The sequence below is a fragment of the Bubalus bubalis genome, chromosome 15 (genome assembly GCF_019923935.1).
Source record: "Bubalus bubalis isolate 160015118507 breed Murrah chromosome 15, NDDB_SH_1, whole genome shotgun sequence".
Taxonomy (NCBI): Eukaryota; Metazoa; Chordata; class Mammalia; order Artiodactyla; family Bovidae; genus Bubalus; species Bubalus bubalis.
In genome coordinates, this window is record NC_059171.1 from 48,292,623 (window position 1) to 48,305,626 (window position 13,004).

Consider the following 13,004-nt stretch of genomic DNA (forward strand, 5'->3'; position numbering starts at 1 on the left):
AGGTGGCTCCTTATCAGTGAAATGCAACGTCTGGGTTCTTGGAGAAACATTAGGAATTTGGGGACATACCTATATTCAAATCTAGGCAGCCTGGAGATGACTGGCATCCAGACTATAAAGATCAAGCAGTGTCGGTGCTTTGCTTTAAAAAAAAAAAAGAAGAAAACATGAAAGGAACAACCCTGGTTATAATTACATTAATATTTCAAATTATGGATTATTTTCCCTTCCGCTTTCTAGACTTTATGTAGTCTTGTTATATTGATTAGATAATAGATTTTTTGAAAAAGAAAATGTCTTTTCTCCCATATCTTTATATCATTCAAGTCTAGTCTTCAAATGGTTTTTAAAATATGTACTAGTATAATATTGTCCTAACTTGTTCAGTCTAATTACACTTAACTCTTCATCGTCCTGATGAGGTACATTCTCATTTCACCAGTGAAAAACCACCCACAATACATGCTCTCCCCATTTCTGAAATATACCCTGTTTTTAATTATTTATCATAATTAAAGTCAATGCAAGTCACATCTTTGAAAGCAGAACTGTTGCACATCCTTTATTAAACACTTCAGAACAAAGGGTCCTCACTTGGGGTTCTTCCCCTTTAGGATACCAAGTTTTAGCCCGTGTCTGGCCATCGCCAGCATCCTGGGGCCAGAGAGAGCAAGCACGTGATCTGCCGGCAGTGTGTGCTCTTCTCGCTGGTGTGTGTGGTTGCACAGCTGTTACTATCTCAAGCATAAGAGGATTTTTACAAATCTGTCCCTACCCAGTCTAGATCTACATCACCAGCAACGAGGTGGTCCAGGCACACCGAGGCGGCGGGCGCTTCCTTGCCGTGACCACAAAGAACCAGAGTGGAAAGATGCTCTCATTCCCCCGGTTTCCAAGGCTGTCTCAATCAGCTTTGAAGCTTAACCAATTGTAATGCTCAGAAAGGGATTTGAGAATTTAAAGTCTGGCCAAGGCTTCACGGGATAGTCTCTGTGATTTGGGTTTAGAATTAGAATATTGATTATCAGTTTTTACCTTGTTTCTCTTGGCCTCGCCTCCCTTTTGGAAAGTAAAGCATTGACGTGTATATCAGCTAATGTGATTCACTTCCTGAGGAAGGAAGTTGGGGTTATCCACACGCCACAGCACCTGTCTCTTAAGTACATATGGGAACAACTGTAACAGCTTTTCCGAACTGTAAAGAGTGGCAAGTCTATTGTGAAAAACTTCATAGTAATTGCCAGCTTGTGTTTCTTACCCAAGGCCCACATCTGGCCCGGCGAGGGCGTGAGCTGTCGGGTTAACTGTGTATTAAGAACAACTGTCTGTCTCGTGTAGAGTAAGAGCGTCTAGTGTTCCTGCGTGTTGACTATGTTTCCGGTCACCGCATCTCTGTCTTCTCTGCCTTGCCTGTAGGCATGATTGGCAGCAATGCTGCCCGGCCCACCATGCCATCTGGGGAGTGGGCGCCCCAGAGTCCTGCCGTGAGGGTCACCTGTGCTGCCACCAGCAATGCCATGAACCGGCCGATCCAAGGAGGTATGATTCGGAACCCAACAGCCAGCATCCCCATGAGACCCAACAGCCAGCCTGGCCAAAGACAGATGCTTCAACCTCAGGTCATGAATATGGGTAAGGTGGTTCCTGTACTCTTTGCTTTTCAGTTTGATGCATTCTTAGAAGGAGAGAGGAACAGCTCCTTAAGTTCTGTCAGGCTTGTCATTTGTGGTTTAGGGAATACCCCCCGCCCCACCACTACCCCCCACCACCACCCCCCACCACCCCGTGTCAAGCTATTAAATGTGGGATTTTGCTGAAGATCTCTGCACAGGTCATAGAATTGCAGGTTTTCCAGTAAAATAAGATAACTCACTACCTTTATGATGTTTCGTTTTTGCTTGAAACTATCCGATTTCAACTTTTACAGGGAGTGGATTACACTGTAACACTAGAAATATCATATAGATGATATTTTAAGGAAGCATTTCAATGGTACAGCAGTGTCCCTAACTCTGCATGGCCATCAGGACCTTAAAATGCAGATTTCTGAGCACTACCCTAGACTAGGTGGGCACAGTGGTAAAGAATCCACTGCCAATGCAGGAGATGTAAGAGAAGCGAGTTCAATCCCTGGGTCAGGAAGATCCCCTTGAGAAGGAAATGGCAGTCCACTCCAGTATTCTTGCCTGGAAAATCCCACGGACAGAGGAGCCTGGCGGGCTATAGTCCATGGGGTCACAAAGAGTCAGACACGACTAAGCACAGCACATTTTACCCTAGACTGTTACACAAGACTCTCCCAGGTCTTCACTGAAAGAGCAGGGTCTTACAGAGCAACTCAGAAAATATAAGGATCACTAGAATTCTGTTTGGATACAGTTCACATGTTATTAAAATTAATGATCAGACACATTGTTTGATACCATTTATATGAAATGTCCAAAACAGGCAAATCTGTAGATAAAGTAAGATTAGTGGATTCCTAGGGCTGGGGCTTTGTGGGGAGAATGGAGAGTTACTCCTAATTACATTATGAGGTTTTTTGGGGGTGGGAGGATGAAAACATCCTAAAATTGATCATTGTGATGGTTGTACAGCTCTGCAACTACACTCATAGACACTGAATCATACAGTTTAAGTGAGCTAAGTATATAGTATGTCAATTATATCTCAATAAACGGTTATTTTTTTTTTAAAAACTTAATGTAGCTCATTCTTGTTTCTTAATATTGACATACTAACCTTCCACTTGTCTGTTACTATAATTCAGATAAGGTGATGTTTATGTACTTTTTCATATACTTAGATAGTGCAGGATGTTGTTATTATTTAGTCACTAAGCTGTGTCCAACTCTTTGCCACCCCATGGACTGTAGCCCGCCAGGCTCCTCATCCATGGGATTTCCCAGGCAAGCATACTGGAGTGTGTTGCCATTTCCTCCTCCAGGGGATCTTCCCGACTCGGGGATGGAACCTGGATCTCTTGCATTATTGGCAGGCAAGTTTTTTTTACCACTGAGCAACTGGGGAAGCCCAGTGCAGGATGAGTAAACGCTAAGTCATTACCAGAAAGATGCCAGGATGGTTTTGACATAATAATGCAGAATGGTCATCCCGCCCTGGCATCGATTTTCTTTTCTAGTTGTTTAATTGCTCAGCACATTTTGGCTTATTGTTTCTGAGATGACATTCATGTTGCCTTTCTATGGAGAGTGTACTTCCAATTAATAATGCACGATTCCCGAGTGTAAATTTACATAATTTGAGACATGCATGAAAAATACTAAAAATGGCCAGATTTCCATGCAGAAATACACTGGGAAATTTCTAAAATACTTAATTCATTCATTTAAAAATCATCATAGTAAATCCTTTCTGTCCAGAAATTTCATTTATCCTCAGTCTTTCTTCATGAATGACACATAGCTTTTGAGCTTGAAAAATGGCTCTGTGAGCTTCATTGTGTAGCTGAATTGCTCTGATTTTTAATAAACTCATAAAAGCTGTGAACTCAACAGAAAAGTATCTATTGTAATGGAAGACAGGTCCACAGACAGTGATAATATAATCATTAAAGAGCTCATATTGTGCATTAGCTTTAAACCTCTACAAAGAATTCCTAAGAAAGAGCATGTCTGAGTTGTCTGAGCCCCCTTTCTACTCCTGTCTTACTAAGCACTTCGCAAAATTATGTCCAGGACCTTGATGCCCTTTTAGGGGATCTGCAAGGCCAAAACTATTCTCATAATAATATAAAGATATTATTATTCTCTCATGGATGCACAACAGAGTTGGCTTAAAAAAAAAATCTTATCTGTGTTGCAAATGAACAACTCATAGAAAAATAGGTCAGATTTGTGATTACCAGAGGGGAGGGGAGGGCAGGGAAAGGCAAGCTGGTTGGAGGTGGTTTAAAGGCACAGATTTCCATTATAAGTTCTAGGGACGTAATGTATAACATGATCAATATAGCTAACACTGCTGTATGTTATATATGAAAGTTGTTAGAGTAAATCCTCTTGAGAGTTCTCATCACAAGGAAAAGAATTTTTTTCTTTTTTTTCATTTGTATCTATTTGAGATGATGGATGTTCACTAAATTTAATGTGATAATTATTTCATGATGTATGTAACTCAAATCATAGTGCTGTACACCTTAAACTCACATAATGCTGTGTGTCAATTATATCTCAATACTACTGGAAGAAAAGTCTTGTTTATAACATAGTGGATTTATTATGATGATTTTTAAATGAATTAAGAATCATTTTTTTCTATTTTCCAGTTTTAATTTTCAATACAGTAAACAGCAGTAAGATACATCCCACTTACACAAAAGCCTGTACGTTAATAAGAATATAAAGACTCCTTGGAGAAGGCCATGGCAACCCACTCCAGTATTCTTGCCTGGAGAATCCCATGGACAGAGGAGCCTGGCAGGCTACAGTCCATGGGGTTGCACCGAGTCGGACACAACTGAAGTGACTTAGCATAAAAATTCCTAAGTACAAGGAGTTTGGAACTGCTCATCTAGAGTCTCTAAGTGGGTGATTAGCCTTGATATTTATTGCCCTTTTGTTCTATTTCAGAACAAAAATTCTGTCTTATTATTTCCACCTAATTATTATTATTTCTGTCTTTTCTATCAGCCAGGTATTTCTCTTTCTATTCCATAGCTGAAACAGACACTTCGCTGATTACAAGTTATAAGATTCAGGAGTTGTTTTCTTCTCCCTTTTCAGGGCCATCTGAACTGGAGATGAACATGGGGGGACCTCAGTATAGCCAACAACAAGCACCTCCAAATCAGACCGCCCCCTGGCCTGAGAGCATTCTGCCAATAGACCAGGCACCGTTTGCCAGCCAGAACAGGTGAGCACTCGGGAGGTCCCAGAGAGCAGAGTTCACGAGTGCCAGGAGTTATCTCAGCCCTAGGCCAGAAGTTAATCTTATCCTTTTAAACACTTGGTGCCTGACCTGTTTTCATGTATTCAAACTATATCACTTACTGGTCTGGGAGTGCAGGAGGTAAGGGAGGGAGGGGAATCCAAAAATCAGTTTAGCTGAGCATATGCCTTCAAAGATGCTGCAGTTTAGTTGGAAAATAAAATATGTAGACTAATAACTAATATGAGCTAGCATGTACTATAAATGGGGTGATCATTCAATTGGGGTGATTGGGGAAAGCTTAAGAGTTGATGAGAAGTGGTATCACTGGGACTTCCCTGGGGGTCCAGTGGTTAAGACTCCATACTTCCAATGCAGAGGGCACAAGTTCAATCCCTGGTCAGGGAACTAAGATCCCACATGGCATGCAGTGTGACCAAGAGATTTTAAAAAATGTAAAAGAAAGGTATCATTTCAATGGGCAGAGATGGCAGGAATCCAGTTCATCTGGCAAAAGCAGTATAATCAGAGGCTTAGAGGTTACAGAAGCCACACAATATGTTTAGGGTAACAGAATCATCTAGTTTTATGCTTCATATACTTTACCACATTAAAAAAACAGTATCAGAAGATTTAACTGGAAGAGTAGATTAATAAAGGAACAGATTTATAGAGGGTCTTAAATTGCAAACTGAAGAATTTGGCCTTTTTTCTTTAAGCTGTTGACATTTTTTGAAAAAGAAAGTGGTATATATGATCAAATTTGATTGAGTTTTTTGATTCTGATTATTAGTTTCATCATTTTTGTTTCTGTGTAGGCAATCTTTTCTAATTGCTTTTGAAATATTTCTGTAACTGCTATACTGTAGTTTTATTGTAGTGTGTCTAGGTGTGAATTGATTTATTTATACTGCTTGGTGTTTGGTATATCTTGTGCTTGTTTTTTAAATCTGTCAATTTGTGTGTCTCATCAGTTCTAGAAATTTAGGCATTATCTCTCTATACTGCCACACCTCCATTTCCTTTATTCTTTCTGGGATTCTGGCAAGACACGTTAACTTTCTACATTAGATTTTTTTAGAACTCATACCCTCCTTATTTCTTTATCCATCTTCCATTTTCCATCTCCTTGTCTCTCTATACTACATTGAGGATAATTTATTCATATGTATATTTCATTAATTATCTCTTTAGCTATGTTTGATCCAGTTACATTCTTCATTTCTAAAAGTTCTATTTGCCTTATTATTTTTCATGGTTTCTTATGGATTGCTTATTTTTGACTCCACCTTTATGTCTTTAAACATGACGTTCATCCTTTGTTTCTACATTTCTTGATTTCGGAGTTCCAGTATCTGGATTCCTTGCAGTTGTAAATCAGTGACTTACTCTTGCTTCTGGTGGCCCATTCCCTGAGTATTATGGCAGTCTTTCATTGGGAGTTCTAGTTACTCTTGGCCAATGAAACACTGGGGTTAAAACTGAGGATACTTTTTCTTAGGAGAGAATTTGTGTTGGTCTCTGCAGGGGTGAGGGTTCCGCTCACCAGTCTGCTCAGAGCAGCCCAGCCCCCCGACACACACACCATCAGCTTTTTCTTGTGGCTGTGGCCCAGCGAGCCCCGACTCTTCAGGATAAAATCCACCTGTCCCCGGGGGCTTAGGTGTTGCTCAAGTTTTAGCTCGAAGGTGGTTGTTCCATTAATCCCTGGAAGGACGGCATCACAGTTGTGTTATATGCTAATCTCAGGGTTAGCAAAGCACCGGAAGCAGGAGTCTCGCAGGTGACCCTGAGGCCTGTATCGTGGTGCTGCTCAGCCAGTTGTGTGGGCACAGAGCCCCAAGGGAGGGAGATAATTCACATACTAAGCACGAGTCAGCATGGGAACATAAAGGATGCAGGCAGTGTGTTCTGGGAAGTAAACATTAGGAAACAACTGGAGGAATTTGGTCTTGAGGCTCTCATGTGAAGAGTTCAGGTTGGAGGCTAGCGAGGACCTCGCTACAGACTGAACTATTTTGTCCTTTGGAGGTTGTTCAAATCTAAAATTATAAAGTACTTTTATCAAATTCACTAATAATAAAAGCAGAGTTTCTGAAATTTCATAAGGGTAGAATATTTCCAGAGCTTCTTGTTTTTAAAAAAACAAACAAACAGGTTTTAAAATGACTCCTACCCTGGGATGAAATGCTTTTGTGTAGCTCAGAATTGTGTTGTGGAGCCTGTTTTCCTTCTGTATCTTAAGAGAATGATGCAGGATTCAGGGCACTCAGTGAAGTTTTTAAAAAAAAAATAGCATAAGATGAATATGAGCTTAACAATAGGCTGGGTGAGAAAAAGCTGGAGACTAGTTATTTCACTGAAAGAAAAGACCAGGGCAACTGCTTAACAGCTGTTTAGGGAGATAAGAGAAGGTGCTCACCAGCTGTATTCCGTTCACATAGTAGGAGAAACTAGTGTGTTCAGACCCCCGGTGCCTGTGCACCACTTCCGGGGTCTCATTGGACGGCAGTTCTGAGTGGAGTCCAGGATTCTACGTCCCTGACAAGCCCCAAGGGATGCTAGCACCGCTGCTCCTCCACTGTACTTCTCAGGGGAGAGCATCAGAAGAGCCAGCCAGAGTGGCTCTTCCTGGACTGGGTACCAAGGGCGCTGTGTGGCCTGCATCACTGGTTTGCTTGGGAATAGAGCATCATATAAATAACCACTGTAGTCATCCTTAGAGGTGGTACTTTCTCAGGGTCCTTCCAGCTCTTTAAGTCTGATTGCATGGTGTCAGTGAGTATGTGCATTTTCTAAATATATTTATTTGGTTTGTTAAAAACATACCCATGTCCATGGAAACTTGCACACAGTAGAAAACGTTTTGGATGAAATATCTAAGATTAGTTTCTAGGGGAAAACTAGGCCCAAAGTTAGGATTTTCACTGTTGCCCAAGTCGAGGAGGATTCTGTTAAAACAAAAATGGGGACTTCCTGGCAGTCAAGTGGTTAGGACTCTGCGTTTCCATGGCAGGGGGGCATGGGTTCAATCCCTGGTCAGGGAACTAAGATCCCACAAGCCACACAGAGAGGCCAAACAACAGCAACAACTAAAAAACAAAGGAGGAGAAATGCAGAGTATATGTTGAAGCCAGTGCGAGTCGGCTGCTCAGCGTGCCGGGGCTTTTCTGTGGCTCTGCTCTGACCCTGTTCTCATGTTGTTGGTGTTACTGTCAGTTTTCTTTGTATAAGAACTCTGTGGACAGAACCGAACATTTTTACTATTTTTAAAGTTATTTCAGCTTTTCTAGCCACTTAACTCCTCTTCTTTTATTTTAAATAATTCAGTTAGAAGAAATTTATGACCAAATTTATGGTAGTCTTATTGTCCTAGAAATCCAGAGATGATGGACAACAAGGGTTCTAACCACGTCTCTCTTTTTAAATAAAAGCAGTGATTTTTTAAAATCCCCTTTGTAAGCATTAATATCACCATTAATATTTTATATTTTTACTGCCTACCTATTTAGAAGTAGATTTTTTTATGTTTCATGAGCCCAGCATTAGTTATATATACACATTTCAAAAAGAGAGTAGTTTAGCCCTTAAATTTCTAACATATTTACATCCTCATTTATTTATAATTTTATTTCCATTGGCTGTCATTTCATTGTGGTTTTTTTTTTCTTTTATTCATCTGGTAGGTAAAAGAGATATTTAAAATATAGCCCCAAATGTATAGATGATTTTTTTATAATTTCTGTTGGATGTATGTAAAAGTGAACAGTAGCTGCCTTTCATGAAAGACTTTCTTTCACATTAAGTTCAGAATTTCTGAGGTAATTTGGTGTTCTTTTGTTTGTAATGTGCCTAAGAGTAAAGTTTTCTTGGTTGACCATTAATTTATCATATAGTAGCTGCTACTTTTTTGCAAAATTTTGAAAATACAAGTAAAAAGTGATGGTAATGTTCCAATTTCTCAAACAATAGCTCAGAATTTGTCTTTTTCCCCTTATCACCATCTTTAATGTCCTGGTAGTCTATAAATAAATACAAGTATAGATTTCAATAAATAAGGTTTTTTATCATATGATATCCCTTACATGTGGAATCTAAAAAGACATGATACAAATAAATTTATTTAAAAAACAGAAAGAGACTCACAGACTTAGAGAACAAACTTATGGTTGTTGAGGGGGGAAGGATAGTTAGGGAGTTTGGGATGGACATGTATATATTTAAAATGGATAACCAACAAGTACCTACACAGGGAACTCTGCTCAATGTTATGTGGCATCCTAGATGGGAGGGGGGTTTGAGGGAGATGAATACATATATATGTATGGCTGAGTCTCTTTCCTGTCCACCTGAAATTATTACAATGTCATTAATAGGCTATACTCAAATAGAATATAAATTTTTTTTTAATTTTTTTAAAAAAGAAAGATTTTTATTGACAATGGACCTGTCTTCTGCCAGTTCATTCCTTACTGCTTTGCCAACCTGGGGCTTCTGTGTGTTCTTCCATTTATTCCTCTGAATTTCATCCTTGTCTTAATACTATGTTTGTCAGCCACCATCTAGATTGTAACTGTATTTATAATTGCCCAAAATGTAAGAAAAAATTGTCTTCCATCATATTGGCAGTCATTTATAAAGGTGGAATTGAAAGTCCAGATCACTATTTTTTCTATAAGCCAAACGTTATTATGATGTTTCTCAAAGAAGTGTTGTAACTCATGGTATGCCCAAATTTATGATACCAAGCCACAATGCAATATATTTTTATGAACATAAGAATGTATTTTTCTGAGCATAAGGTATGATAACCTGGCTAGATCAAGAACCTTTTATTTTCACCAATGGGAACTTGCTGAACTTAACACAGTTCGGATACCAAGCCAACAAAGAGACTGAAAGTGCTCACCAGGCACAGTTGAGGTTTGTAAGTAAATGCCAGCATCAGGTCAGCACAGCACAGTGAGTGGTCCTGGAGTCGAGAGCAGAGTGGGCGTGGCCAGGGGTGACTGGAGGAGACACGCTGAGCCTGGAGGGGAAGGATCACGGATGCAGAAGAGGGTGGGAAACATGGAATGGGAAGTCTTGGCATTATGGTGGGCATACAGCATCTTCTAGGAAAAGGCCGGTTGCCCTGGGCAGCTGGGACCCACAGGGAAGCCATAGGCTCTACTCTATACTGGGACAGGTTAGGCTTTACCGAAGTGTGTGTGTCCACCACCACCAGCACCCTGTCCCAGGGCCTGGGATTTTGTGAGTCAGCTCAGTAATGGGAACAGGAACCTGGCAACATCGTATCAGGAGAATTAGAGAGAGACTGTAAGCAGGTATCCCCAAGGCCCCAGCTCAAGTTGAAGAGGGCTTTGACCAAAGTAGGAATCGAGGTCATGCATTAGCTTAACTTTTTTAATTAGAAAAAGAAAAGGAAATCATGAGACCAAAAAATAGGTTATTATGTAGGAAATCACTTAGATGCCAATGAACGTTTGCAGTACTTTTTTTTCCCTGTATTGGGATGTGCCCTCCCTGGAGTGGAGCTGTCTCCCATAGTACCGGACAGGGTTTCCTTTTCCAGCTGATGCCGGCAGATGCGCACAGGGCACCTGCCTTCCCACAGAGCTCCTGCAGCCTCACTCCACTTAAGAGGGACCCGAGTTCATAGTAGAGATCTGGCGTGGGGGCTCTGGCTGTGTGGGGATTTAAAGCTTGTGAAGAAACAAGTTGAAAATTATAAAGTAAAGCTCGAGAAAGAAAATATTAACTAGCATCTTTGGGGAATGAGGTCTCAAGCCTAAGAGAAGGTGATAAATAGCATCCACTGTCGGCTGACTTGAGCTCTTTTTTCATAAAATGTACCACATCTGAATGTTGGTCATTCCTCTCTGGGGAATTTCCTCTGCTCTTTGCTTCCGTGACATGCAGTGCTGTGGTTTTTCTCCTCCTTGTTGCCAGAGTTCTGATCTGCTCCTTCCTCCCACTCCCTAAGTGTAGAGTAATCTGATCACAGTTGCGTTTAGAAACTTAATTCTGGGAGCATGTGGAAACAGGAAGGGTCCAGTCTATTTGGCTGCTTGATGTCTTCCTGAGAACTGAGGCCCTGGTGGCAACGCCTCTTATGGTACCTCTCAGGTCATGGGATGTGAGCTCGGAGAGCCAAGGACTACAGGACACAGTTTAGTGAAGGGTACACTCAATGGGTGATTTTCTTCGCAAATGACTGGGGCTAATGAAGAGGGTAGATTATTTCTAAGTGCACTGGGTTAGAACTGTTTGAAACTAACTATTGGCGTAAATCCTCAGCATTTCAGGATTCTAGGCCAAAATGGCACAGAACTAGCTTTAGGAAACATGGCCTGTTATCCCGATGTGAATCTGTCATCACTTAAGAATGAGGGTGCTGTGCTTAGTCGTTCAGTCGTTTCCCGCTCTGCGACCCAATGGACCGTAGCCCGCCAGGCTCCCCTGTCCATGGGGATTCTCAAAGCAAGAATACTGGAGTGGTAGCCATTCCCTCCTCCAGGGGATCTTCCCAACCCAGGGATCGAATCCAGGTCTCCTGTATTGCAGGTGGATTCTTTACCATCTGAGTCACCAGGGAAGGCCATGAATACTGGAGTGGGTGGCCTATTCCTTCTCCAGGGGATCTTCCCTACCCAGGAATCAAACTGGGGTCTTCTGCATTGCAGGCAGATTCTTTACCAGCTGAGCTACCAGGGAAGCCCTAAGAATGAGGGTGCTTACTTGTAAACTTCATTCTCTACAAAACATCATGTAGTACCTCTAAGAGGACAAATTAGAGGATCATTTCCCCTTTAATTTTTGAGTAACTCAGAAACTCTTTTCCACTCCCAAGGTTGTCAGTTAATGTAAATCACAGGACTTTATTATACCATTGAATTTGGAGTGTAGTGTTACAGTTTTATCGCCTAAAATATACAACAGACATAATCTGCATGTTCATGGTCTACTTTTTGTGACTAATTTGGTAGCCTGACAGCCACACTTCTTGAGGATTTTCATAAATGTTTGCAAATCCCACTTATGCATGACGGAGAAATATCCCATTAGTCCAGCCAAGTGCAGTCTAATGGCAGCTGAGTTCAAAAAAAGTAATGAAGCTTTCATGCTCACTGTGTCCCTCAGATGGGTCATTCAAGCCTGGTGAGAAATGAAACAATGTAATCAATTAGTCTTTCCTGCTAAAATCCTGGAAACTCCTTGGACTACTTCAGTTCAGTCACTCAGTCGTGTCTGATTCTTTGTGACCCCATGAATCGCAGCACGCCAGGCCTCCCTGTCCATCACCAACTCCCGGAGTTCACTCAGACTCATGTCCATCGAGTCAGTGATGCCATCCAGCCATCTCATCCTCTGTCGTCCCCTTCTCCTCCTGCCCCCAATCCCTCCCAGCATCAGAGTCTTTTACAATGAGTCAACTCTTCGCATGAGGTGGCCAAAGTACTGGAATTTCAGCTTTAGCATTATTCCTTCCAAAGAAATCCCAGGGCTGATTTCCTTCAGAATGGACTGGTTGGATCTCTTTGCAGTCCAAGGGACTCTCAAGAGTCTTCTCCAACACCACAGTTCAAAAGCATCAATTCTTCAGCGCTCAGCTTTCTTCACAGTCCAACTCTCACATCCATACACGACCACTGGACAAACCATAGCCTTGACTAGACAGACTACTTCAGGGCAAAGCAAATATATGAGTATATATGCTAGAAGAGTCATTGTGGATTTGTGGGAACACGGTGGTCACCCCGGCCAGTGGTGAATCCCCACTTTGTAGTGTTGCCTGTCTGTTCTCCACCAGAGAGTCTGACAAGCCCTCCAAGCCTCAGCTTTGCCAGTTTTAGAGCAGGAGCAATAAAAACAATGATCATAACATCCAGTGCCTTAACATGTGTCTCACCTACCTCTGTTGTTGTTGTTGTTGTTGTTGTTTAATCGCTCAGTTGTATCTGACTCTCTTGCAACCCCATGAGCTGTAACTCACCAGGCTCCTGGTGAGTTATGTCCTTAGGGATTCTCTAAGCAAGAGAATACTGGAATGGGTTGCCATTTCCTCTCCAGGGTATCTTCCCCACCTAGGCATCAAACCCAGATCTCCTCCTGCA

The 13,004-nt window shown here is 41.5% G+C and overlaps 1 protein-coding gene across 7 annotated transcripts in view; it reads left to right on the forward strand.

Moving 5' to 3' along the window:
- NCOA2 (nuclear receptor coactivator 2) overlaps positions 1–13,004 on the forward strand; it is a 286,213-nt gene that overhangs the window by 254,786 nt on the left and 18,423 nt on the right. For all 7 annotated transcript variants that reach the window (XM_025265272.3, XM_025265275.3, XM_025265270.3 and 4 more), the window contains 2 exons: positions 1,417–1,632; positions 4,743–4,872. In XM_025265272.3, coding sequence (XP_025121057.1) covers positions 1,417–1,632; positions 4,743–4,872 — 346 coding nt within the window. The remainder of the gene's footprint in view (positions 1–1,416; positions 1,633–4,742; positions 4,873–13,004) is intronic.